The following is a 26,278-nucleotide window of genomic DNA, read 5'->3' on the forward strand; positions in this document are numbered from 1 at the left end:
TTTTTTAAATTTTGGGCCAAATTTATATAGATTTTAATTGTTTTTAATATTTGTATTTCATGTTTTTAATTCTGGCTGTGCACCGCCCTGAGTCCTCAGGGAGAAGGGCGGTATATAAATTGAAAATAAATAAATAAAAAAAAATTAAAAAAAAATTATTGTAACACCTATATTGCAGGATCCAATCTGAGTCAGTCACCAGAATCAAAGGTTTATATGGTCACTAGAATGAAAGCTTTCAGGCTCATGTTGGAGCCCATCCTCAGAGAACTTCTCACTTTCCAAAATGTGTGCACTGGGTTATTCTCTGCGTTGTATTTCTATGGTGCCTAGTTTTGTGTAGTTGTGTTTTGGTTGTTAATTAGCATGTTAATGGCTGGCTAGTAAGTTATTAGTTGTTGTTTCCTTATGTCACTATGCCCTCAGCTCCTAAGTGCCTGATAAAGGTAAATCAACACTCCTATTGACTGACAAGGGGACATTTCCCAGGCTTCAATAATTTCTCTGGCTATTTTTCTCTCTGCATGGCCAACTATCTTAGTAGCTGTGAAATTGAATGCCTGTCCTTGTTCGTTGCAATGTGTGGCTACCAATAAGTTCAGATATCACAATCGCCTATATTGCTACACAATTAAATTGTTACCATAATTATTCAAGTCACACACTCTTGTGTTTTGTCACTTGTAACACTCTATGTATTGTAGAGCAGGCCCTGCCAAGTAATATGGAGTTTTAGGAATTGTAGTTTTGGCTTGTATTTTCAACTTTTATGAGGTCTGAGAGACATATCCAGTCAAAAATTCATATATTTTTCTTGTTTACTCACAGTAAACAAAGGTACTCTTTGTTATACAGAGCCGGTTTCTGTAGTGCAAAACCTGGAGATGGTTTTAATCCTGCCTCAAGCACAACACTATCTCTGTGACCTTGTGACAGTCACTCTCTCTCAGCCCTTAGAAACAGGCAATGGCACTTCCGAATGGCAATGGCACTTCTGAAAAACCTTGCCAATAAAACTGCAGTGATATAGGCAATATTCAGGAGTCCAAAATTGAGTCTCTCACACATACACATCCAAAGAGGCCCCTGATGTTGCATGTATGCTTAATCACTTCCTGTTTGACATTCTGAAGAAAGAGAGGCTCTACAAGAACTATAGTGATTATTCTAGGCATACTTAATCAGAAATAAACTCTTCTTACTTAACAGGCTTACTTCTATATAAATTGCAGCCAAGTGTCTTTGCTGAAATATTCTGCAAGAGACCCAGTCAGAAAACCCAGTGTTTTTGTTGAGTCTATACAAGCATGGCATACTTTGCTCTCCCTCTTGTACTCCAGTACAAACCCTCCCTCTTGTTTTCCAATAACCCTGCTCCATTACTCCCCACAAAAACATAGCGTTTTATCCAGTCAGTGCAAAAAAATAAAGGAACCTGCTCTGAGACTACTGATAAGTAGCAGTTGCTCATATGACTATTTCATTATTTAGGTTAGCACACCAGATATCAAATTTAAATCTATGGAAGACATCCCTTATTGGGTAGATGTTTTACTTCACGTTTTAATAATATGGCAACTTCTGCAACACTTAATAACTTTGGACTACAGCCAATAAAGTTAACAAAAGCATTTCCTCTTGCACAAGTTGGAGCATTTAATTTTCACAAGTGCTCCCAAACCACCCATAAGTACCTTCTGTTCCACTCATAACTCTGCTGTTACAGATTGCAATATCTTCTGGAACCGAATGGTATGGATGATAGCAATGCATAATGTTGGGGAGAAAAAAACTCAGATGCTTTTGACTGAATGAAAATTTTTGGTAAGTCAGGGATGAGCCAGTCATGGCCCCAAGGGCACAATGATGAAATTCAATGGCAAACCAACAACATAATCAGTGACACAATTTTTGTTTTTAAAAAATGAAATAAATGCACATACATCTGTGAAGCATTTGCTCGGTTTCATTCATACTTCTAATATATCTCTTTTCCCATACTCCCACCCAAAAGAAGAGACTTTACCATATTCCCTCTAGTGACATTGTCACACCTCCATGCTACCATCAGTTCGTGGAGGCAGAAAAATTGCCCATCTATATTTGCTATATTTAAGGATTCAAACAACTCTTGATAAACAGGACTACTAAGTGGATCCCAGGGCAGGAAAACGCTAGTTAAAAATGATTTGCTAGCTGTTATGGTATTTGATATTTACTGCCTCATTGTGATGAGGGGAGAGGGTATTTGAGTGTCCCTGAGAGAAATGCGCACAGAACATCCAATATGCCTAAGGTATATACTTCTAGTAGGAATACCCAAGGCTTGAAAGTTATTCCAACTGTCCAGATAAACCAAGAGAGGATCCTTTATTGGCCAGCAGTAATATAGGAAGATTATATCTAGATCCAAATGATCAAAGGAATTATTTCATACCCAGAAGAAGACAATGGTAAACCATACTTGTATTTTTATGGGGGGGAAAGCCACAGATAAGAACTTTACATGGAAAAAGAGGTGCCAGATGTTCAAGTTGGTTTCAAAAAGGCTGAAGAACAGGAAGCGTTATTGATGCTGATACATACTGGAAAATTGAGAAAGTCAAAGAACATCAAAAAGAAGTCAGTATGTGCATCATTAATTATAGAAATGTCAATCATTCCTATTGTGGAATGTACTTAAAAAAATGGAAATCCTAGAAACACTTCATGAGAAACCGCATGAATTTTAGGTAGAAAAAGACTCCAGAGAATATCATGGACAGCCAAGAAAACAAACCAATGGATCATCAAACAAACGAACCAGAGTTTTCACCTGAAGTGCAGATGACTACATTAAAATTATCTATTTCAAATAAATTGTGTGAAGACCTAGATTTCTGGAGAAGGTTCTAAGGCTGGGAAATATGGAATGAAGAAGAAGAGGATGGATGGATTCAATTCTAGTGACAATGGATGACACTGGAAGACCTGAAGGGCAAGTTTAAGGATAGACCATCATTGAGAAAAATCAATCTATGTGGTCACTAAGAGTTGACACCAATTTGTTGGTGTTTGTTTAAAGTTTTTAATCAGAGGGGGGGGGACATTTATTGGAAAGCAATGATCTGTTTCACCCTGAGCTGTGCTATGGCTATTATAGAAGGCACATTCTCCTTTCATCATTTCCTAACTTACCGTAGTAAGAAACCTTGCAATGAGATTTTAGTAGCCATAACTAGAAGGGGGTCAATACTTAGGGTCATGCTACTTGAAGGGATGCTGTCATCCACATCAGTCTGCCCTATTTTAATGTTAAGAACAGGCCCCTTTTATTTCACACCCTTTGAGGGTGGTAAGAATCCCTATTCTTCATTGTCTCATTTAAATATGGAACAAGTTGCTATCTGACAATTTTTTGAGCTCTAGGACAGACAATTTTAAGGAATCTTTAAAGGCATATTCATATATTCAAGCAATCCCTTTCATGATTTTATTTTTCTAAAATTAGATGCTTTTCAGTATCAAAATTCAAACTATGAATTTTAATTACTGCTTTTTTTGTTAGATTTGTAAATGCTTTATTCTGATTTCATTATTGTAAGCCACCTTAAAGAACCGTAGTAGTATTTTAAATGAACAAAGCAAGTTATGCGAACATCTTATACAATTATATTTCTTATTTTCCTGCAAGCATTTTGGGGGCGGGAAGGGGGGAATCAGAAAACTCTTTAGAAAAACTTGTTAAATGTGTAAAAATTATTTCAATATATTTACATAAAATAGATCATGTACAACTGGCAGTTGTGACAGACTATTTTAAACAGTTTTATAATAAGTCTTACTATTATTATTTTAGTAACTCTTACAACTGCAACTGACTTATTTTTTTAGGAGTTGTTGGTTGTTTTTTAGTAACTCTTATTGTGTGATCTCCTGAGTTCAACACCCTTTAAAAGGCTGATAAAAGCTAAAGCAGCAAAATAAGCTGCAAATTTGTTTTATGGAATAATATCCCTTTGGGACTAAATAATAATAAAAATATACTTTCTTTCTTGAAAACTACATCACTGTCATTACTTTTCTTTCACAGTCTCTCACAGAAAGAGTATTTTCCCCAGAACTGTATTAAATTCTTTCATCTGTAGAAAGTCAAGCTAAATCCTCTTTCAAACAGAGTTTGCTTAATCTCTGAACATAACAATACATAATGTTATAGTTTTTGAAAAATATATAAAATTGAGTGTGTTACGTGATATAGTCATTTTACAATATTTTATAGTTTATGTTTTCTTCACATATTTATTACTTAGCTTTTATTCTAAATGAAGGGGTTTAATGTATCTCAGCCAGTGAAATTAGAGAATAGTTTCTCCCAGTATTATTAGCTCATCAGAATAATTTAAACCAGAAAAAGGACACAAGTTGAATGACATAATGTACTTCAAAGAAAATTATTTCAGCAATCCTTGTATGAACCATTGTAAAGCAGAGCAAATTACTAATCTCCTACTGTATATGAGGCCCAAGTGCAAGATATTTCAGCATGCTGATATATTATATTAAATTACATTCAATACTTGACTACAACTTGAGAGACGAAATACTCTTCTCATCATTCAATATACAGCATTCTGTATTAAGGTGACACTGTGGCATAGGACCATATCCCTATTGGCCATCTCAGGCTGCCCTACACATGGCTCCCTTTCTAGTCCCTAGTGGGACTGATCCCTGGTGGTGGATCAATACAGAAGTCTAGAAGATTGTTGCAGAAGTATAAAAAATTGTTTCTCCCATGCTTCTGCTGGGTTAGGAACTGTAACATTTTATTTATCGGAGAGGGCAGTTTATGGTAGTCCTCAATTTATGATCATTAGCTTAACGATTACAAAATTATGACAGTGTTGTTGCAGTATGGGAAGTGCTCCTGAAGAAAAGGTGAGATATTTATTTTTACATTATGTATCCTGCCTTTATTTTTTAAAATAATCCAAGACTGCAATCATATCCACCACACTTTCCTCCTCCTATTTTCTAAGATAGATAATAGATAGATGAAAGAGAGTGTTGCAATATTTTCAGGATCAGACTCAATAATGATAATAAGAGTTAGAGGTTTAAATATATTTCTCTTTAATTATAACAGGCATTCTATATTCACTGAATATTCACAGATAGAAGCAAGGAAAATGGTGAAGGTGGCTCCTTATATATACAAGGGGTGGAGCCAAGAATGGGAGTGGTGAATTATGAATACATTAGGAACCAAAGAATAAGTTAACCCCCGATGTCCCATATATACATTATTTACACATTAGGGAATAAGGCATTTACATCTCACAAATCCCCCTCTAAATGCCGGTTCGCTATACACCAATTACATTCAGATTCAGGACAATATAAGACATATAATTTTGATGTTAAATATTTGTGCTGTTTAGAAGGTAAAGGCTTCGTCAATATGTCAGCTAATTGTTCAGAGGTATCACAATGCACTGCTTTGATAAATCCATCTTGAGACAATTGTCTCACATGCTTAAATTTTATATCTATATGCCTGGACCTTTGTCCAATGGCATCGGATCTGGATATTTCAATGGCTGCTTTATTATCTTCATGCATAACAAAAGGCAAAGCAGGTTTTTTCCAAACATCTGAAATCAAATCATTAAACCATACAAGGTTATTTGCAGCTTTGGACAAACAAACATATTCCGCTTCTGTGGTCGAAGTGGCTACCAGTTCTTGTTTACCAGTGTACCAGTAAACTGGACAGTCATTTAATAGAAAAATATAACCAGAAGTGCTCTTTCTGCATGATATATCTCCAGCCCAATCCGCATCTGCGTAACATGTAAGTTTCGGTTCTTTACCATTACTAGGTTCTAATACTAAGCAAAAGTCTAATGTACTTTTCAGATATCTTAGAATTCTTTTGACTGCTTCCCAATGATACATTGTTGGTTTGCTAACATATCTTGACAATAAGTTGAGTGGTAATGCAATATCTGGCCTGGTCCAATTAGATATATAAAGAAGTGAACCTATGACTGATCTATAAAATGTATTGTCCTTGAATTCAGGGGAAGATTCATCAGTGTTTCTAAGGAAATCAGTTTGCATAGGAGTGTCACAGGGTTTGGCATTGTTTAAATTGCATTTGTTCAGAAGTTCAATGATTTTATCTTTCTGAGTAAGTTTGAATCCCCTTCTAGTTTTGTTAATTTGTACACCAAGGTATTTGTTTACTTTACCTAGAGATTTCAACGAGAAATGTTCGTTTAGCTTATTTACAAAGGTTTCTCTTCTCTCCTTGTGTTTTCCTATATATAAAATATCATCTACATAAATTAATATAAATTCAATATGATCATCACTCTTTTTTACAAAGAAACAGTTATCAGCAGTGGTAGCGTTGAAATCCATGGTCTTAAGTACTTTTACCAAGCAATCGTACCATCTTTTGCCAGATTGCTTTAATCCGTATAGACTCTTGTTCAATAGCCAAATTTCATTCTTATTAGTGTATTGACTGTGTGGTGCTCTTACATATATTTCCTTATCTAGTTTTGCGTGTAAATACGCAGTCTGTATGTCATATTGAAATACATCAAGATTGAGTGCAGATGCCACTACTAGAGCTGTTTTAACACTCTCTGTTCTCACTGTGGGGGAGTATGTGTCAGTGTAGTCCTCCGGATATTTTTGTGCATAACCTTGTGCAACCAATCTAGCTTTGTATAGAGTATTGCCTCCTTCTAGATTCTTAATTTTATAAATCCACCTGGTACCTATAATCGTTTTATCTTTAGGTGCAATTGCAGGTGTAAACACATTTAATCCTTGCAAACTTTCCATCTCTTTTTTCATAGCTAGTTCCCATTTTTCCTTTTCTTCACGAGGGAGTTTTAATACTTCCTCATATGTATTAGGTGTCATTTGTTCACCATCCATATGCATTATGTAATCTCTGTATTTATTTGGTACTTGATTTCTATTGTTTCTAATAGCTCTTTCGGGTTTGCTATGGTTATCATGCAAATATCTTGCTTCCTTTTTTGTTAATGTGTCTGTCTTTATTTTGTGCTGACTATTTGTCCAAGTTTTGGTTTTGTTTTTATTTTTGTTGATATTTTGATTTTCTATTGTCCCTTCCTCACAAGATTTTGTATCTTTGCATTTATTTGGAAATATTTCATTAAGATGTAATTTAGACCAATTGGCCTGTTCATGGAACACAGCTGTTCTGGAGACTATAAATTTGTTATTATTATCAATGAATCTGTACCCTTTGGTGCCAGTTTCATATCCCATAAATCTTAATCTTCTGGATACGTTTTCTCCCTTTCTTCTCAACTGCTTAGGTATGTGTACGTCTGCAGTGACTCCAAATATGTGCATGTGTGCTAATTTGGGTTTCCTATTATACATCACCTCATATGGTGTTTTATTCACAATACTGGACCAGGTTCTATTTTGAGTGTAATTTGAGTAATGTAAGGCCTCTGACCAAAATTGTTTGCCTAAACCAGCATCCTCTAATGTGCACCTAATCATGGTTTGTAGTGTGGAATTCTTTCTCTCTGCAATCCCGTTTTGGAACGCAGAAAATGGACTAGACGTGAAATGTAGCATTCCTCTATCCTTTAACCATTGGGAGAATTCTTTAGACATGAATTCACATCCCCTATCTGTCATAATTTGTTTTATTCTGATATTATGTTGTGTTTCTATGCGTTTGTAGAATTCCTTAAATTTCTGAAAGGTTTCATCCTTGTGTTTTAATGTGTAAACAAAACCATAGCGACTGTAATCGTCTACTATTGTTAGGAAGTAATGTTTTCTATAAGTGATTGATGGAGTTAATGGACCAACTAGGTCCATATGTACTAAGTCAAAAATTTTGTTAGTTGATCTGTTGGATTTTTTTGGTCTGGGACTAGTTTTTAGTTTAGTGGATTTACATACTGAGCATTCCAAATAATTTTCACAATTTTTTATTTTGACACCTTCTGCGTGTTCAGTCATTTTTTGTACTACAGGAAAACTTGCATGTCCTAACTTCCTATGCAAGATGTGAGCACACTCATCATGAATTGGTTTACCTATTCTTGGTTTCTTCTCATTGTGTGTATTTGCGTGATCATGAGATATTTTACATTCATCATTGTCACTGTTACTAACATTTTCATCATCTGCCTCAATACAATCTTCCATATTTGAATCAATGTTATGTAACCATCTTTCTTTTGTTATTAGATAGGGTAGGCCTCCTTTAATCATCACAGTGCCTACATTTGTTTTGTCCTTCTCTAAAGTTGCTTTCCCCTTTGAGAAAACTATATTGATGTCAGAATCTCTGCTTAGTTTTATGGCACTTAGTATGTTATGAGGTATTTCTGGAATTAACAATACCCCCTCTATTTTTCCTAGGCCAGGCAAGGTCACATTTCCTCTGCCTAATACTTGAACCTTTTCTTGATTAGCTACCTTTATTACAAATTTATCTTCTGTAAATGAAGACAATATATTTTTGTTATTAGTGGTGTGGTTGGTTGCCCCAGAATCAATAAGCCAATTATTGTTCTCATTTTGTTGTGTTTTAGTGCTGTCTTGTTTATTTAGTCCATTCAGTGAACCAGATTTTCTCTCTTTTGAATTTTCTCTACTCCCTCTACTATCTCTGTAATTTGGTGGGCTTCTATATTTATGTCTATCTGTGGAAGACTGTCTATAATTGTATTTGCTCCTATACTCTGACCTATGTCTCTCCTTTGGGATTTTGGGACAGTCTCTTCTATTGTGTTCCCTGGACCCACAATTATGGCATTTAAAAGCTTCATTGTATTTTTCCTGGAAAGCTACTTTCCTAAAAGATTTGTGTTCTGTGTGATTGCTGGAACGATTTTTTCTTGAATTGTCTTCTGCTATCAATTTGTTAGATAGACTTTCTATGGATAAATATCCTAGATTGATGGTGTCTAAGTGTGACATAAAACTATCCCATGATGAATCAAGTGAATTGATAATAACACTTTTCATTGTTTGATCTGAAATCACTTCCCCCCTCAAATGCAGCTCAGCTCTTATTTTGTTTAGAGATATCAAATGCTCACTTATGGAAACCCCTGGTTTTACTCTGGAAGAAAAGAAATCTTTAGACATTCTTGTAGTGGTAGCTACACTATCGCTGTGAAACAGATTAAACATGCATTGAATTATTTCTGAAACAGTTAGGTTTGGTTTGATGCTATGATACATTGCAGGAGACACGCTAGATATTATTAAGAAAAATGCTCTATGATGTAAACAATCTATTTTTAAAGTCCAAGGTCTTCTTGGAGGACTAGTGATAAAGAATAGTAAATTTTCTTTCATAAAGACAACCTGGAGCTGTTGATACCATTCTTGCAAATTAATGCCATCAACTCTAAGTTTTGGGAAGTCACTGGGTAAGTTTCCCACATTATTTTGTCCATTACTTACAACCTGAGGTAGTCCGTGGTCTCGCAAGTGCAGGAAATTGCAAAACGGCATGGGGATGCTCGCAACGAGTCTGCGCGGTTCTCTGGCCAGTTCAAGTCTTTCCGGACCGTCTACGTAGTTTCGCACATGCGCGTTGCTCATTTCTTCTTTGGCGTCGTCGTGGAAGGTTCTCTCCATTGCAGCTCGCTCGCTCCGCTCCTCTTCAGACGAGTCGGTTTCTGGCTCGGTTTTAGGAGTTTTGATGGCGGCGACTGCTCTTTTCTTTCTTTTGTGTGCGTTGATACTTGATCCGGTCTGCGGTGTAGGGCGGAATCGACATGGCTCTCTGGGCTCGGGCGTCGTCGCTCTCGAAGTCAGGATGGGAGCGTGCAGGTCTTGAGTTATCGGCTTGTTCTCTAGCTTCTTCGTTGTCGCTTTGGAAATTTTTAATTTTGGCCCAAATGCAGCAAAAAGCGTCTTCATTGCTGACTTTACTTGGGATTTCGTTAAGTCGTTTTCGCTTTCTGATTCTGGTTCTTCTGAAGAGTTTGAATCTTCCTTTTCGCTTTCGTTGTCTGATAACGTTTTTCGCGCCAGAAATTTTGAACTGGGCATTTTGATTGGCTCTGCTTCGCTCACTTTGGAGGCTTGTTGGAACCAAGATGGCTGCCATTCAAAATTTCGCGCGGGATCACATCTTTTCTTTTTCATAACGACTTTCTCTGTAGTCATATCACTCACAGTTTTTTGGTCTTTGGGTTTCTCTTTAGCAATGTTTTTCTCTCTCGCTGCTCCGCTGTTTTTCAGCATTTCTTGGAGATTCGCGATGAGGCTTTCATCATTCTTCTGGCTTTTTAATAGTTTTAATATCTCTGACCTGAGTTCGTTATTTTCTATTTCGATTTCCTCCTGGTCATTATTTTCATTTATTAGTTCTTCTTCTTCAGTGGTGTATTCTTCGGATTCTCTCGAAATCGCGTTTGTGGATTCGTTGATTATTTCTTGTTCAGTTTCTATTTCTTTGCTGTAGGCCCTGGTGTTGGGCCTATCTTTCTTAGACATCTTTAAGTATTTATTGAGTCAATTAACCATCCTCTGCTACCAACTTTGTTGCAATATTTTCAGGATCAGACTCAATAATGATAATAAGAGTTAGAGGTTTAAATATATTTCTCTTTAATTATAACAGGCATTCTATATTCACTGAATATTCACAGATAGAAGCAAGGAAAATGGTGAAGGTGGCTCCTTATATATACAAGGGGTGGAGCCAAGAATGGGAGTGGTGAATTATGAATACATTAGGAACCAAAGAATAAGTTAACCCCCGATGTCCCATATATACATTATTTACACATTAGGGAATAAGGCATTTACATCTCACAGAGAGAGAGAGAGAGAGAGAGAGAGAGAGAGAGAGAGAGAGAGAGAGAGAGGGGGGGGGGGGGGAGGGAGAGGGAGAGAGAGAGATATGATACATAGAGATAGATAGAGATAGATGATGTAGATGTAGATGATATAGATATGTATTATATATTTATACAGCTATGAAATAAGTCAAAATCCAGTGCCATTTTGGAGATCTGCTTCAATTCAAATGTATTATCAAAGCTTTGCATTCACCTATTACTAAACTATCCAGGATACTGATAAAAAGGAACTAGAAACTGAATTTTCTGTAACATTTTCTTACCTGCTTCCTCAAAGTACGCCCCTTCTTTGAAACACCTATATCAGGGGTGTCAAACTCGATTTCATTGAGGGCTGCATCAGGATTGTGTTTGACCTTGGGGGAAGCGGGGGGAGTATGACCAGCTCAAGGTCACTCCTGCCAGAGGTGTCTGCGGTGGCCTAAGCACTCTGCCAGTGAAAACAGGCTCCCAAGCTCCGTTTTCAGCTGCCACAGCTTCCTGCAACCCTCTGCCAGTGAAAATGGAGCTCAGTAGCACATTTTCACTGAAAGAAGCACCACAGGCCAGTCCTTTGCTGTTTCCAGGGTGCCCCCACGGGCCAGAACTAAGTACCCAGTGGACCGAATCCGGCCCCCAGGCCTTGAATTTAACACCCCTGTCCTACATGAATCACAACTCCAATTGGTTTAGCTTTGCAATAAAACTTACTTCCCAGTTTCTGAGTTGCAATAAAACTTACTTCCCAGTTTCTGAGTTGAATCCAAAATAGTTGTCACTGCAGCAGTCACATTTCATCCCAGATACAGAAGAATCATGGCAAACACACAGGCCAGTGAAAGTGTCACAAATATTGCTCACTGAGCCACTTGGGTGGCACAAACAAGGAAGGCAGCTGCTGTCACTATGTGCAGAAATATAAAAACCTAATAAAGAAGAAAACAGTGTAAAATATGCATTGTCATAGACTCAAATAACTCTGGAAGTATATGTGTGTGCAGTTGTAACTTTGAGGACCGGTTGTATGCATCTTTTTAAAAGTCTGTCATAACTTGAACAGTTGTTTAAAAGAGCCTTGGTAGTACAGTGGTCTAAAGCACCCTGTTATTAAGACCAGCTGCCTGCAATTACTGCAGGTTTGAATCTCGCCAGGCTCAAGGTTGACTCAGCCTTCCATCCTTTCTAAGGTAGATAAATTGAGGACCCAGTTGTGGGGGCAATAAGCTGACTTTGTATAAATATACAAAAGTATGAAGGCTATTGCTTAACGCATTGTAAGCTGCCCTGAGTCTCCGGAGAAGGGCGGCATATAAATTAAATTAAAAAAAAAAGATGCCTGTTGAAAGTCGAGGACCATCTGTATTCCATATAAAGTATGTCTTTTTTATATTTCTTTTCTATTATGTACATTTTATTACATATGTCTCAGACTTTTCACTTAAAAATAACTAGAACTACTTGATAGCTACTACTTAATAAGACAGAAAAATGTGGGTTAGATTGCATCACCACCAGATGGATTCATTACTGGCTGACCAACCACACTCTATGTGTAGTCCTCAATGGAACTCATCTACATGGAGGGAAGTATGCAGTGGAGTACCACAAGATTCTGTTTTAGGCTCAGTACTCTTCAACATCTTCATCAATGATTTGGATGAGGGGATAGATGGGGAACTCATTAAATTTGCAGATGACACTAATAACAGGAATAGCCAACCCTTTAGAAGATTGGCTTAAGATACAGAAGGATTTTGACAGCCTTGAACATTGGGCACTATCTAACAAAATGAAATTCAATGGTGAAGGAAGTAAAGTTCTATATTTAGGCAAGAAAAACCAAATGCACAGATAGGTGGTAGCTCAATTAGTAGTAGTAACTGTGAGTGGGATCGTGGTGTCCTAGTGTCCTAAATATGAGTCAGTAGTGTGCTGCAGCTGCCAAAAAAGCCAACACAGTTCTAGGCTGCATTAACAGAGGGATAGAATCAAGATCACGTGAAAAGTTAATACCACTTTATAATGTCTTGGTAAGACCAAACTTGGAATACTGCATCCAGTTTTGGTCATCACAATGTAAAAAAGATGTTGAGATTGTAGAAGGAATGAAGAGAAGAGCAACAAAGAAGATTAGGGGACTGGAGGCTAAAACATAAAGAACAGTTGCTGGAACTGAGTATGTCACGTTTGATGAAAAAAAGGACAAGGGGAGAAATGGTAACAGTGTTCCAATATCTCAGGGGCTGCCACAAAGAAGAGGGAGTCAAGCTATTCTCCAAAGCACCTGAGGACAGGACAAGAAGCAATGGGTGGAAACTTTTCAAGAAGAGAAGCAATCTAGAGCTAAGAAGAGATTTCTGACAGTTAGAACAATTAATCAGTGGAACAATGTGACTCCAGAAGTTGTGAATGATCCAACACTGGAAGTTTTTAAGAAGAAATTGGACAACCATTTGTTTGAAATGGTATAAGATTTCCTGCCTGAGCAGGGGGTTAGACTAGAAGACCTCCAAGGTCCCTTCCAACTCTGTTATTATTCTATTCTATTCTATTCTATTCTATTCTATTCTATTCTATTCTATTCTATTCTATTCTATTCTATTCTATTGAAAAGTCTGAGACATCTGTAATAAAATGTATATGAGCTTTCATCATACTTGGTGTAATGGTTAAGACACTAGTTAGAAATTAGGAAATGTGAGATCTAGTTTCTCCTTAGGCATGAAAACCACCTGTATGACCTTGGGCCAATCTCACTCTCTCAGCACAACCCATATCACAAGGTTGTGGTTCTGAAGAGAAAGGAATATTAAGTACTGTATGTTCATCATCTTGAGTTATTTTTTTAAAAATAATTAAGGCAGAATAAAAATAAATTAAAAATGAAAAAATGAGCCAATATAAGGCTTGTCGTACTATCTTTTACTTTCAAGTATTTTTATGATAGTGTTTTTTCTATATTTTCTACCATCAAGACTAATATTGAAATAGGCTGTATGTTATCTTAGGGATGCTAAGACTTTAATGAATTTTAGTTGAGATACTGATGAAATAAGCTGTCACCCACACTCATACATTTCATTAAGGATCATAACAGATGGATTAATGTTAAAAAAAATGACAGGGAGTTTGCAATATGAATTTAATTTTCCCTTTTCTTAAAGAAATATTCAAATATGTTTAATATATATGGGATGGATGGTTGGGTGGGTGTTGAAAAGTTTAAAACACACTGCTTTAAAGCATCTGGAACTATTATAAACAATAAACATAGCAGTATTTTTAATCGCTAAAATGGGCAAATGTTTCTTGGCTGCCTTGTATAACTACTATTAGTTAAACCTCCTCCTGATCCAGGGGCTGATTGGGCAATTTAGTCCAATAGAAGTGAACATCAAATTTATTGTCTCTGTTTCTTCATACTGCTTCTATTTCATATTGCTAAAGTATTTATAAGAAAATAGAATAAAATTCAGCAGTTTGTCTTCGAGGGAGAGAGAATCAATGTACTAAAAGAAAATTGGAACTAAGTAGAAATTAAAACAACTCAGATATATGATTTTATTACAAAAATATGGAAAGATACTTTCTATAAATATCATCTATGCATAGTGATATAGCCAGTATTTTTATTATGCATTTACCAACCTCTAAATGAAAATATTTTATATCTCCTTGCATCATACCTGACAAATCTTCATGAAATCTACAGTTTTGGAACAAATGATATTCAGATTCAACTAATAAGTACTTTAATCAAGATAGCAATCTGTATTTACAATATATTGTGATATATACCATCTACAAGTGGTAAGAGCCTTGGTAGCACAGTGGACTAAAGCACTGTTATTAACATCTGCTACTTGCAATTACTGCAAGTTCAAATCTCACCAGGCTCAAGGTTGATTCAGCCTTCCATCCTTTCAAAGGTAGGTAAAATGAGGACCCAGATTGTGGGATCAATAAGCTGACTTTGTATAAATATACAAAAGTATGAAGGCTATTGCTTTATTTTATTTATTTTATTCAATTTGTATCCCGCCCTTCTCCTAGTGGACTCAAGGCGGTGCACAGCCAGAACTAAAACACATACCAATACAAAATTTAAAATTTTTAAAAGAATTATATGACTTTGGCTCAAAATTTAAAACATTCAAACTAAAATCCATTGACAATTTAAAAGGCTAAAAAAAAAGGGGGGGGGTTCACACCAGCCCTGCTTGATGGAAAAGAAAAGTTTTTAGGGAACAGCGAAAGACCCGGAGATCCTATATCCTTCATATCTCCGGGGGCAAATCGTTCCAGAGGGCAGGAGCTGCCACAGAGAAGGCCCTCCCCCTGGGGGTCGCCAGCCGACATTGCCTGGCTGACGGCACCCTGAGGAGTCCCTCTCTGTGGGAGCGTACTGGTCGGTGGGAGGCTATTGACGGCAGAAGGCGGTCCCGCAAATACCCAGGTCCTCTGCCATGGAGCGCTTTAAAGGTGGTGACCAACACCTTGAAGCTTAACGCATTGTAAGCTGCCCTGAGTCTCTGGAGAAGGGCGGCATATAAATTAAAGCAAATATATATCTATATAGTATTTTAGCAACATTTGATTAGGAATGACGTCAATGTTGAACCTTAATAGCCACATAGCCATATTGATAGATCGTGTCCAGGATGATATGTTTCCAACCTGTCATTCTGGTGGAAGAAAAGATAAGACAGCAAATAGCGGCAAAGTGGATGGATTCAATTACCGTGAGAATAGGTGCACCACTAGAACACCTGAAGGGTCAGGCTAGGGAAAAATTATTCTAGGTAGGAATCCTTTATTGATCACTTAGGTGTACACCAACCTAATGGCAAGGAATCAGTCTCTTAACTGTGAAGTCCTTGGGATTTGATTCTGACAAGGGCCATTAGAACACAAATATAGTACTTATCTGTGCATTTTTAAATTGTGGAACTGAAATAACAATATGGTTATTACATATTGTTTATACATGGTATAAACGGTATAAAATACTGGCAATTTGCCAGCAAAAGATATGCTGATTAGTCTTGTCCAGCCAGTATTGCTAATTTAAGTTTGTTCTTTTTATATAATAACCTCTGATTCAAAATAACATATGTTTATATTAGTTCCTTCTGTTGTGAATGGATATATGCAACATGCTTATTGAGGATTTCCTATGACAAAGATTAGGAAGGAAATAAATCAGGGGTGAAATCCAAATTTTTTCCCTACCGATTCTGTGGGTGTGGCTTGGTGGGCGTGGCAGGGGAAGGATATTGCAAAATCTCCATTCCCACCCCACTCCAGGGGAAGGATACTGCAAAATCTCCATTCCCTCCCCACTCCTGGGGGAAGGATATTGCAAAATCTCCATTCCCACCCCACTCTGGGGACAGCCAGAGGTGGTGTTTGCCGGTTTTCCGAACTACTCAAAATTTCCGCTACCGGTTCTCCAGAACCTGTTAGAACCTCCTAGATTTCACCCCTGAAATAAATATTTTACATACAATATTGCTTTCAAGGTTGGATTTTACAGAATCTTAATAGGGATTTACAAAACATAATGATGTTTTTGCTCATTTTTTTCTTACCTGGCTTACACTTTTCACACCTTCTTCCCTGGCGGTGAGGCTGGCAAATACATTGTCCACTGGTTTGGTCACATGCTGTTCCTGGAAGTGTCCCTAGAAGGTCACAGTCACAAGGCATGCAGCCAAGAATATTTTGAGCAGTAAGGTTATACATATAGGGCCTGCACCGATTGCACTGAAGAGTTGTGACACCAGATTTGTAAGGGCACTGCCCTGTCAATTTGTCACATGCTAAAGAGCCATTTACAGAGCCAGACTTATCACAGTTACATGGCATACAGATTGAAGCATTGTTTTGCCATTCTTTATAATACCCATTTAAACAATCATCACATTGCCTTCCACCAAAGTTAGGCTTGCAAATACACTGTCCTGTTTTGGGATCACACAATGTATCAGAAACTGATCCCGCTGTTTGACAACTACAAGGTTTACAGCCAAAAGCATCCATCCAATAAAAGCCATCAATGCAGGTATCACAATGAACTCCTTTAACCCCTTCCTTACAAGTGCACTGTCCAGTGGAAGGATTGCACAAATTGTTCATGGAACCATGGATGTTACACAGGCAAGGCTCACACCCATCTTGCTTAATATTCTGGATGACTTTATATCCAGACTTGCACTGATCACACCTGAGACCTAAAAAGAGAAAATTCTTATTCAAAATAATAATAAAATAACATAAATATATTATGTTGCAGTTGAAGCAGAACAGAACATGAGGAGCTTGTACATCACAATCTAGCAACCTTCAAATGGAGGTTTGAAGGTACATGCCCTTACAATTACATGCTTCCTTGATTGAAAGCTCTGTGGAAAATCCAACTAAACACAATTCACAGTATTAAACTCAGCTACAAGCTATAACATAACAAAACATGCCGTTTATTCATAAAATACAGTAAAATCCAAAGGAGAAGCACAAGAGGATAAGCGCTAGATTTGCTACTAGAGTTGGGATCAATGATGACTAACTGATATTACCTGAAATGTATGGAAAGCAACTGAGTTGTAAAAGCCATGTGCAGTCATAGAGTACATACTTTAGAAACAGAGAGTCCTCAGTAATCTCAGTTTATCTGCACAGAGAATGGTAAATCATCCTTGGTAAGCAAGGCTGGCTGAGGATGTTTGGGATTTGAAATCCACACTTCTTCAGGTTACCAAGGTTGAGAAACACTGCCATAGAGCTTGTAAAGTTTACAAAAACAAACCCTTTTTTCTTTGTATCTATTTCAACTGTAATTTGAATTGCCATTCTTTTTTTTAAAAAAAAGCCCAATAGTATGTTTTAAAATATATTTATAAGAGACAACATATAAGGACAAAAGTAACTATCTACAATATTAAACAACTTCAAAATAATAAATAATTATAAATAAAAATAGATACAGAAGGGGATCTTTCTTCAAATCACCAAGGGCCTCCTTTTCTTGCCACTAATTTATTCTGTTTCTATAATATATTGGAAGCCAAAAAGGCAAGTTCTTGGTATTTCAATACGTGCCTTATGATGGGTGGGCATTAGAACTATCACTCTCAGCATAAAATCATTTCCTAGTTTACATTTTCAAAGGAGAACAAACTGAAGAGAGAAGGATTAGTATGATATAGGTAGAAAGATGGATCTAGGACAGGGATGGGCAACTGTGACCCTTTTACAACCTGTGGACTTCAACTCCCAGAATTCTTGAGACAGCCAAGCTGGCAAGCCAAGCCAAGCCAAGCTGAGACAGCCAAGCTGGCTCAGGAATTGTGGGAGTTGAAGTCCACAGGTTGTAAAAGGGCCACAGTTGCCCACCCCTGATCTAGGAGAAGCTCGGATCCTAAATCCTATGAAAATCTTCCTTTTTCAGAGTGATAGGTTTATAACACAGGTAGTCCTCTACTTATGGTTGTTAAGTCATGGTAGTTGTAAAATCAGTTAGTCATGTGACTGACCTGATTTTATGATGTTTCCTGCAGTGGTCATTAAGCAAACACTGCAAACGTTAAGTGAACTAATCATTTGCTATGGGCACAGTTTTGCCAAAAACCTCAAGTAAATGCCAGGTTTTGGTTAAACCGTCATAAAATGTGATTATGTGACTGCAGGGCATTGTAAATGACCATAAATACATCCTGGTTGCTAGGTGCCCATGTTCATGGGGAGAGGCAACCAGTGGAACTACGAATTCAGGTCATAAGTAGCCCTCAGGTAGGTCTATTGTAATTTTGAACAGCTGCTATGTGATCGGTTGTAAATTGAGGTCTATATAAAATCATTTTGTAATCCATGCTAAGAAAACATTATCTGTCTATCTCAATTATAATATTAAAAAACCATGTTTACAATCTGCTTATTATTATTTAATCAAATTAATCAAATTCCTTGTGTAAATGTTAAAACAGTAACTGTACTGGTCTAGATCTTCCTATGCTGCACCAAATCATATTACCTCAGATATTTATAATTGCTTAATATTCTGGATGACTTTATATCCAGACTTGCACTGATCACACCTGAGACCTAAAAAGAGAAAATTCTTATTCAAAATAATAATAAAATAACATAAATATATTATGTTGCAGTTGAAGCAGAACAGAACATGAGGAGCTTGTACATCACAATCTAGCAACCTTCAAATGGAGGTTTGAAGGTACATGCCCTTACAATTACATGCTTCCTTGATTGAAAGCTCTGTGGAAAATCCAACTAAACACAATTCACAGTATTAAACTCAGCTACAAGCTATAACATAACAAAACATGCCGTTTATTCATAAAATACAGTAAAATCCAAAGGAGAAGCACAAGAGGATAAGCGCTAGATTTGCTACTAGAGTTGGGATCAATGATGACTAACTGATATTACCTGAAATGTATGGAAAGCAACTGAGTTGTAAAAGCCATGTGCAGTCATAGAGTACATACTTTAGAAACAGAGAGTCCTCAGTAATCTCAGTTTATCTGCACAGAGAATGGTAAATCATCCTTGGTAAGCAAGGCTGGCTGAGGATGTTTGGGATTTGAAATCCACACTTCTTCAGGTTACCAAGGTTGAGAAACACTGCCATAGAGCTTGTAAAGTTTACAAAAACAAACCCTTTTTTCTTTGTATCTATTTCAACTGTAATTTGAATTGCCATTCTTTTTTTTAAAAAAAAGCCCAATAGTATGTTTTAAAATATATTTATAAGAGACAACATATAAGGACAAAAGTAACTATCTACAATATTAAACAACTTCAAAATAATAAATAATTATAAATAAAAATAGATACAGAAGGGGATCTTTCTTCAAATCACCAAGGGCCTCCTTTTCTTGCCACTAATTTATTCTGTTTCTATAATATATTGGAAGCCAAAAAGGCAAGTTCTTGGTATTTCAATACGTGCCTTATGATGGGTGGGCATTAGAACTATCACTCTCAGCATAAAATCATTTCCTAGTTTACATTTTCAAAGGAGAACAAACTGAAGAGAGAAGGATTAGTATGATATAGGTAGAAAGATGGATCTAGGACAGGGATGGGCAACTGTGACCCTTTTACAACCTGTGGACTTCAACTCCCAGAATTCTTGAGACAGCCAAGCTGGCAAGCCAAGCCAAGCCAAGCTGAGACAGCCAAGCTGGCTCAGGAATTGTGGGAGTTGAAGTCCACAGGTTGTAAAAGGGCCACAGTTGCCCACCCCTGATCTAGGAGAAGCTCGGATCCTAAATCCTATGAAAATCTTCCTTTTTCAGAGTGATAGGTTTATAACACAGGTAGTCCTCTACTTATGGTTGTTAAGTCATGGTAGTTGTAAAATCAGTTAGTCATGTGACTGACCTGATTTTATGATGTTTCCTGCAGTGGTCATTAAGCAAACACTGCAAACGTTAAGTGAACTAATCATTTGCTATGGGCACAGTTTTGCCAAAAACCTCAAGTAAATGCCAGGTTTTGGTTAAACCGTCATAAAATGTGATTATGTGACTGCAGGGCATTGTAAATGACCATAAATACATCCTGGTTGCTAGGTGCCCATGTTCATGGGGAGAGGCAACCAGTGGAACTACGAATTCAGGTCATAAGTAGCCCTCAGGTAGGTCTATTGTAATTTTGAACAGCTGCTATGTGATCGGTTGTAAATTGAGGTCTATATAAAATCATTTTGTAATCCATGCTAAGAAAACATTATCTGTCTATCTCAATTATAATATTAAAAAACCATGTTTACAATCTGCTTATTATTATTTAATCAAATTAATCAAATTCCTTGTGTAAATGTTAAAACAGTAACTGTACTGGTCTAGATCTTCCTATGCTGCACCAAATCATATTACCTCAGATATTTATATACATGTATGATGCACAGACACACACATTACACATTAATTTTGAAGAAAAAAGAAGAAAAAGAAAAGGACCACCAAACAGTGTAATATGCCTCTATCGGTTTTCTTTTGAAAGTTAGTTTAAACTGCCCTGAAGACTATGCTTTTTTTAAAAAAAAAATCTTGAGGGAATGTACAGTCTATTAATTTAGAGGTGAAGGGAATAAATTGAGAAGTGCTTCTTCTCTTTTAAAAATGATGATTTTAATTCTGAATTCTTTATTTAAAATATAAAATGAAATTGTGATTGTTCAGTTGTTTGTGTCACATGATAAATTAAATAAATCAGGAGTTCTGTTTTAACAAACATCTTCTTTCTTTCAAAAAGCCACTTGGGTACACAAATTTATACTTAGAATATTGTATGTTGAGAAAACAAATCCCCAAACAGTGGGAAACATATTAGATATGGACAAAAAGTGGAGAACTCCAATAGAAGGCAAGTTCTTTCAGCAGTGATGAATGGCTCACCTAAGGCATATCATTTAATTTCAATAAGGAAAATAAAAAAAGAGCACTATTGCTGCAAATTTTAAAAATAACTGTATTGTTAACAAGAATTATGACTCATTTTGAACTATTAAAATTGGTCTACACGGATTCATATCGTATCAGTTTTAAAAATATGCACCGTGCTTATTTGAATATGCCATACATATTCCTGACAGGTAATCTATTGCTAACGATACTAGGAAAGGCCTACAGGGCATCCCATTCAATGTTAACAAGTACAGGGGAGTTAACACGCTTGGCATTTAATTCACATTCTTCTCCCTTTTTTATTCTAGATAAATCACCTACTTTAATAAAATTATTGGTGCTAATGTATTTTAGTAGTGATAGGATCATTAGTAAGATTTAACAGTTGTGCTAACTTGAATAGGGCCTACTCTATAACACTGCAGTCCTTAGTTACATTTTCTGTTATGAAGCTTGTTTAAACTGATAGTGACAACAGCCTCTAAGGTTACTTGTACTGTACAACCAGCACTTTTTTTAAAGTATTCACATGTTTATTTAAAATAAATACACACTTTCATGTAGGCTCTTTCAATATTTTGTTCAGTAGTTAAAAAAAGAGCAATGGTGGGTACATGAGATTGCTTACATATATACTTACTAAATATGGAAGTTAATGTCCTACCTCGTGGGAGGAAATGCTTTATATACTGCTTTCCCAAACAAATGGGGAAATATAAATTTCATATGGAATAGATAAGCAATATCATGGGCAAGTAGCTAGGTAAGGACTTTTCATGTTAATATTCCAGTGACAGAAAGGTCTTACCCAAACATTAGGCAAACATTTTCCCAGGTCTTTTATATATGTACATGCATATATTTTTATGCATGTGTTATACAATTACACATTAGAGTAATATATTAAGCACCAATCATTTTATCCTTATTAATTTTCAAGATAATTTGTAAGTTTTATGCCTTCTATATGTTGTGAGCTTGTTCTGGATTAGTAGCTTCAAGAATAGATGGCCAACCAGTGGTGGGGTCCAAATTTTTTTACTACCGGTTCTGTGGGTGTGGCTTGGTGACGTAGCATGGCATGGCTTGGTAGACATGGCAGGGGAAGGATACTGTAAAATCTCCAGTCCCACCCCAGGGGAAGGATACTGTAAACTCTAAATTCCCTCCCCAATCCAGGGGAAGGGTACTGCCAAAACCCCATTTCCTCCTGATCAGCTGGGACTCAGGAGGCAGAGAAGAGAAGGGAGCAGGGCCAATCAGAAGTGGTATTTACGGGTTCTCTGAACTATTCAAAATTTCCGCTACTGGTTCTCCAGAATTGGTCAGAATCTGCTGAAACCTACCTGTGCCCAACACATCTCAAATACCTTTTCAGAGTCTACCTCCACCCGAGTAGTTTTGTTCAGTTTGTTCAGTACTATATATAGAAATATCACACACACACACACATGATATATATATATATAATATTCCATATAAAATTAAATAGTAAAACAGAACCTCTTAATATTTATTATAATTTCCTAACAAAATTATAGGCATGTTCAGTTCTTGTTTTTTGTCCCAGTATTAGAAAATCATCTGTTTATGCACAGTGATGAAAACTTAAGCTTGATGTCTTTAATTTTTATTATTTAAAAAAAAATATTTTCCAGTTAGAAAAGAATCTTAAGTATCAAATAGGAAAAAGATATATGAGAACACGTTAAAGATAATGTATCTTATACAACCCTTATTTTTAGGGTTTTAGCAAATTTGTGGTAACTTTAACTTCTGTTCTCAAAATTCAAATGGTTAATAACACATATAAAAAATAGTTTTACAGGAACATGAATGTTTAAATTCTCCCTCAATTTTTTTTTAAAAAATCTTAATTATATATATTTCTCCTCTCCTGTTAATAATGGCTTTTCAAAAATTGTACATAATTGGGATTATTAAAGCTGAGTAACTATTCAACTAAATGATTGAAATTGTACTATCTAATAATTTTGCTCTGAAATTAGGACATTATATGAAGATTCTTCTTTTCTCCCAAAAAATAAAGCTATGTTAAGATTTACGTGTACTGAACACACACACACACACACACATACATACATACATACATACATACATACATACATACATACATACATACATTATTCAGAAATCCTACAGGTAAACAAAAGACTATTGGTATTTTAATGCTTTTTTTCTCCAGGAAGTATGAGATTATTTCTACAACAAAACAGATTCTAATACAAGAATATTAATATTATGTGTGATGTTTTTAAAAAAGTCACATGTATGAGAGATGTAGAGTTATCATTCCTTTCATCAAACACAAACAAACAAAGCCACTCTTGCATATTATTCCCATTTATCAACATTTCAAAGCGCATTATATACAGTTTATATTTTGGGAGCTTGATAAATTTTGTTGTTACATAGTTGTGGCTCCCCTCAAATATGTTAAAAATAATAAATGGCTATAATCAAATCTAATTTCTGGAAAAATCCTGTGGGAATAGAAAACAAAAAAGCATGTATTGTTAAAAATGATAAATAGCCCAGAGGATGAATTAAAAAATTAAATTTACATGGTCCATGATTACAAATCCTAGCATACATAGATTTCTGTTGACCTTTACATTTCATAGGAGAAAAGAAAGAAAGAAAGAAAGAAAGAAAGAAAGAAAGAAAGAAAGAAAGAAAGAAAGAAAGGAAGGAAGGAAGGAAGGAAGGAAGGAAGGAAGGAAGGAAGGAAGGAAGGAAGGAAGGAAGGGATTGATTAAGGATGGAAAGAAGAAAGGAAGGAAGGAAGGAAGGAAGGAAGGAAGGAAGGAAGGAAGGAAGGAAAGGAAGGAAGGAAGGAAGGAAGGAAGGAAGGAAGGAAGAAAGAAAGAAAGAAAGAAAGAAAGAAAGAAAGAAAGAAAGAAAGAAAGAAAGAAATTTATGTCTTGAAAAAGCAAAAATGTCTGGATGTAGATTCTTGCCTTGCACTTACCAATAACATTTTCTTTGCACTTGCACTGGCCTGAATTTTGGTGACAGGTAGTATCTCCATCAACTGTCCCAGAGGCATTACAGCTACAGGAGCTGCAGCCATCAGGGTTGAACTCTTGCAGATTGTAGAATCCTTCCTGGCATTGATTGCATTGTCTACCAGACACATGTCTTTTGCAATTACATTTTCCTCCAATCTAAAAAAAGATATAAAAAGTGTGGTCAAATGTTGTGCACTTTTCCTCTCTTGCCTTGTGCATACTCATTAGTGAAATGAGTGTATTAGTAGGTTAGATAATCTTCAAACAGAAACAGGAATTTGTTTCATGCACTAATAGTTATTCACTAAAAAGAGAACTAGAGAAACAGCAGGAATTTAATACATTCACCTCAAGAAGAATAAGTAGTTTGAGGAGAAAGATGCTTTGATGCATTCCTGAACCTTTATCAAACCACTCCACATATGGGCAGCTTAGTCCTATGTAACTTTCTTAGATGGTTAAGTGCTGATATTTCAGACACCGTGATATATTCCCCAATTTCCATGCTACTTAATTTGTAAGACATTACAAACTAAGATCCATCTCAATCCAACATTGTATTTTTCATAGTAGTCATCTAGATACTTCTATGATACCCACAAGCAAGGGATAGAGAGTTACCACACCCTACTGCTACTTCCCTGCAATTGGTACTTGGAGGTATGCTGCCCTACATCCAGAAGAAAGACTAAATCTTTAAGCAGAATTAACAGGCCTATTTCCAATCAGCTTTGGTGGATAACATCAACTTCCTTCATGCCATGAATATTTGTATATATCTCAATTGTATCACCATTACTTTTTTCTTAAGCAACGAAGTCCCAAACATTTTTGCTAGAAAACCTCTGGATCAGTTTTGATACCTTCTCCTGCCTTTTCCTGCACTATTCTTCATTTACTTGAATTGCCTTTGTTGTTAGATTGAACATTCACCCATGTTTAGAGAACTCCTTCTGGAGTTCTCTACATACCTGACTCATCAGTTATCATTGACAAATTTGGTCAGCTAATGTTATTGGACATTAAGAGTTTAAAAAGGCACCAGGCCCAACGAAGAGCTTTAGGGGACTTGTCTTACTTCTTTCTATTGAGAAAATTGTCCATTTATACGCTTTGCTTAACAAACAATAGAAGACACAGTCTCTTATCCCTTGACCTCTAAGGTTGCCCAGACGTTTTGATGCAAAACATCTGAAAGGTTCTTTGAAAGTTCAAATATACAATTTATTATTTATTGATTACTTAGTAAACAAATTTACATGGCTGCTCAATTCATACACAAGTGGCTAAAATTAAAAATCTGAACAAAAATTCCTAGTGCCTCCTTCTTCCACCCTGCAGTGGCAGTAAACACAATTAATGCAATTAAAGCTGATTGGCTCCATATCAACCTACTGAGAAAACTATGTCTTTAGGGCCTTTCAGAAAAGTACAAATAGTGCTCAACTTATATCCACAATTGAGCCCAAATTTTCTGTTGTTAAATGAAACTTTTGTTAAGTGAGTTTTGCTCCATTTTACGACCTTTCTTGACACAGTTGTTATGTGAATCACCACAGTTGATAGGTTAGTAACACAGCTGTTAAGTGAATCTGGCTTCCTCATTTATTTTGTTTGTCAAAAGATTGCAAAAAGGTCAGATGTCCTTTGGACACAGCAAGGGTCATAGGTATGAGTCAGTTGACAAGCTTCTGAATTTTGATCCCGTGAATATGGGGATGCTACAAAGATTGTAACTGTGAAAAATGGTCATAAGTCACTTTTTTCAGCGCTGTTGTACATACAGTGTTCATATTTACTAAACACATTTATTGAAAATTTACTGGAATTGCATCCTGGATTATAAAAATTTACTGGAATTGCATCAGATGGATTTTTTAAAAAAAATCCATCTGAAATACTTTTCAGAACACAGTTGTGAATAAAGTGCTTTTATAATAAAAGAAGTATTAAACTG

At 36.2% G+C, this 26,278-nt stretch overlaps 1 protein-coding gene across 1 annotated transcript in view; it reads right to left on the reverse strand.

The window, feature by feature from the left end:
- USH2A (usherin) overlaps positions 1 to 26,278 on the reverse strand; it is a 474,981-nt gene that overhangs the window by 368,157 nt on the left and 80,546 nt on the right. Inside the window, exons 11-13 of the mRNA XM_070957393.1 lie at positions 24,282 to 24,477; positions 16,448 to 17,089; positions 11,599 to 11,782 (exon numbers count right to left, since the gene is read on the reverse strand). Of these exons, the coding sequence (XP_070813494.1) occupies positions 11,599 to 11,782; positions 16,448 to 17,089; positions 24,282 to 24,477 (1,022 nt within the window). The remainder of the gene's footprint in view (positions 1 to 11,598; positions 11,783 to 16,447; positions 17,090 to 24,281; positions 24,478 to 26,278) is intronic.

The sequence above is a fragment of the Pituophis catenifer genome, unplaced genomic scaffold (genome assembly GCF_029215685.1).
Source record: "Pituophis catenifer annectens isolate HBS135680 unplaced genomic scaffold, rPitCat1.0.hap2 SCAF_1, whole genome shotgun sequence".
In the NCBI taxonomy this organism is placed as follows: Eukaryota; Metazoa; Chordata; class Lepidosauria; order Squamata; family Colubridae; genus Pituophis; species Pituophis catenifer.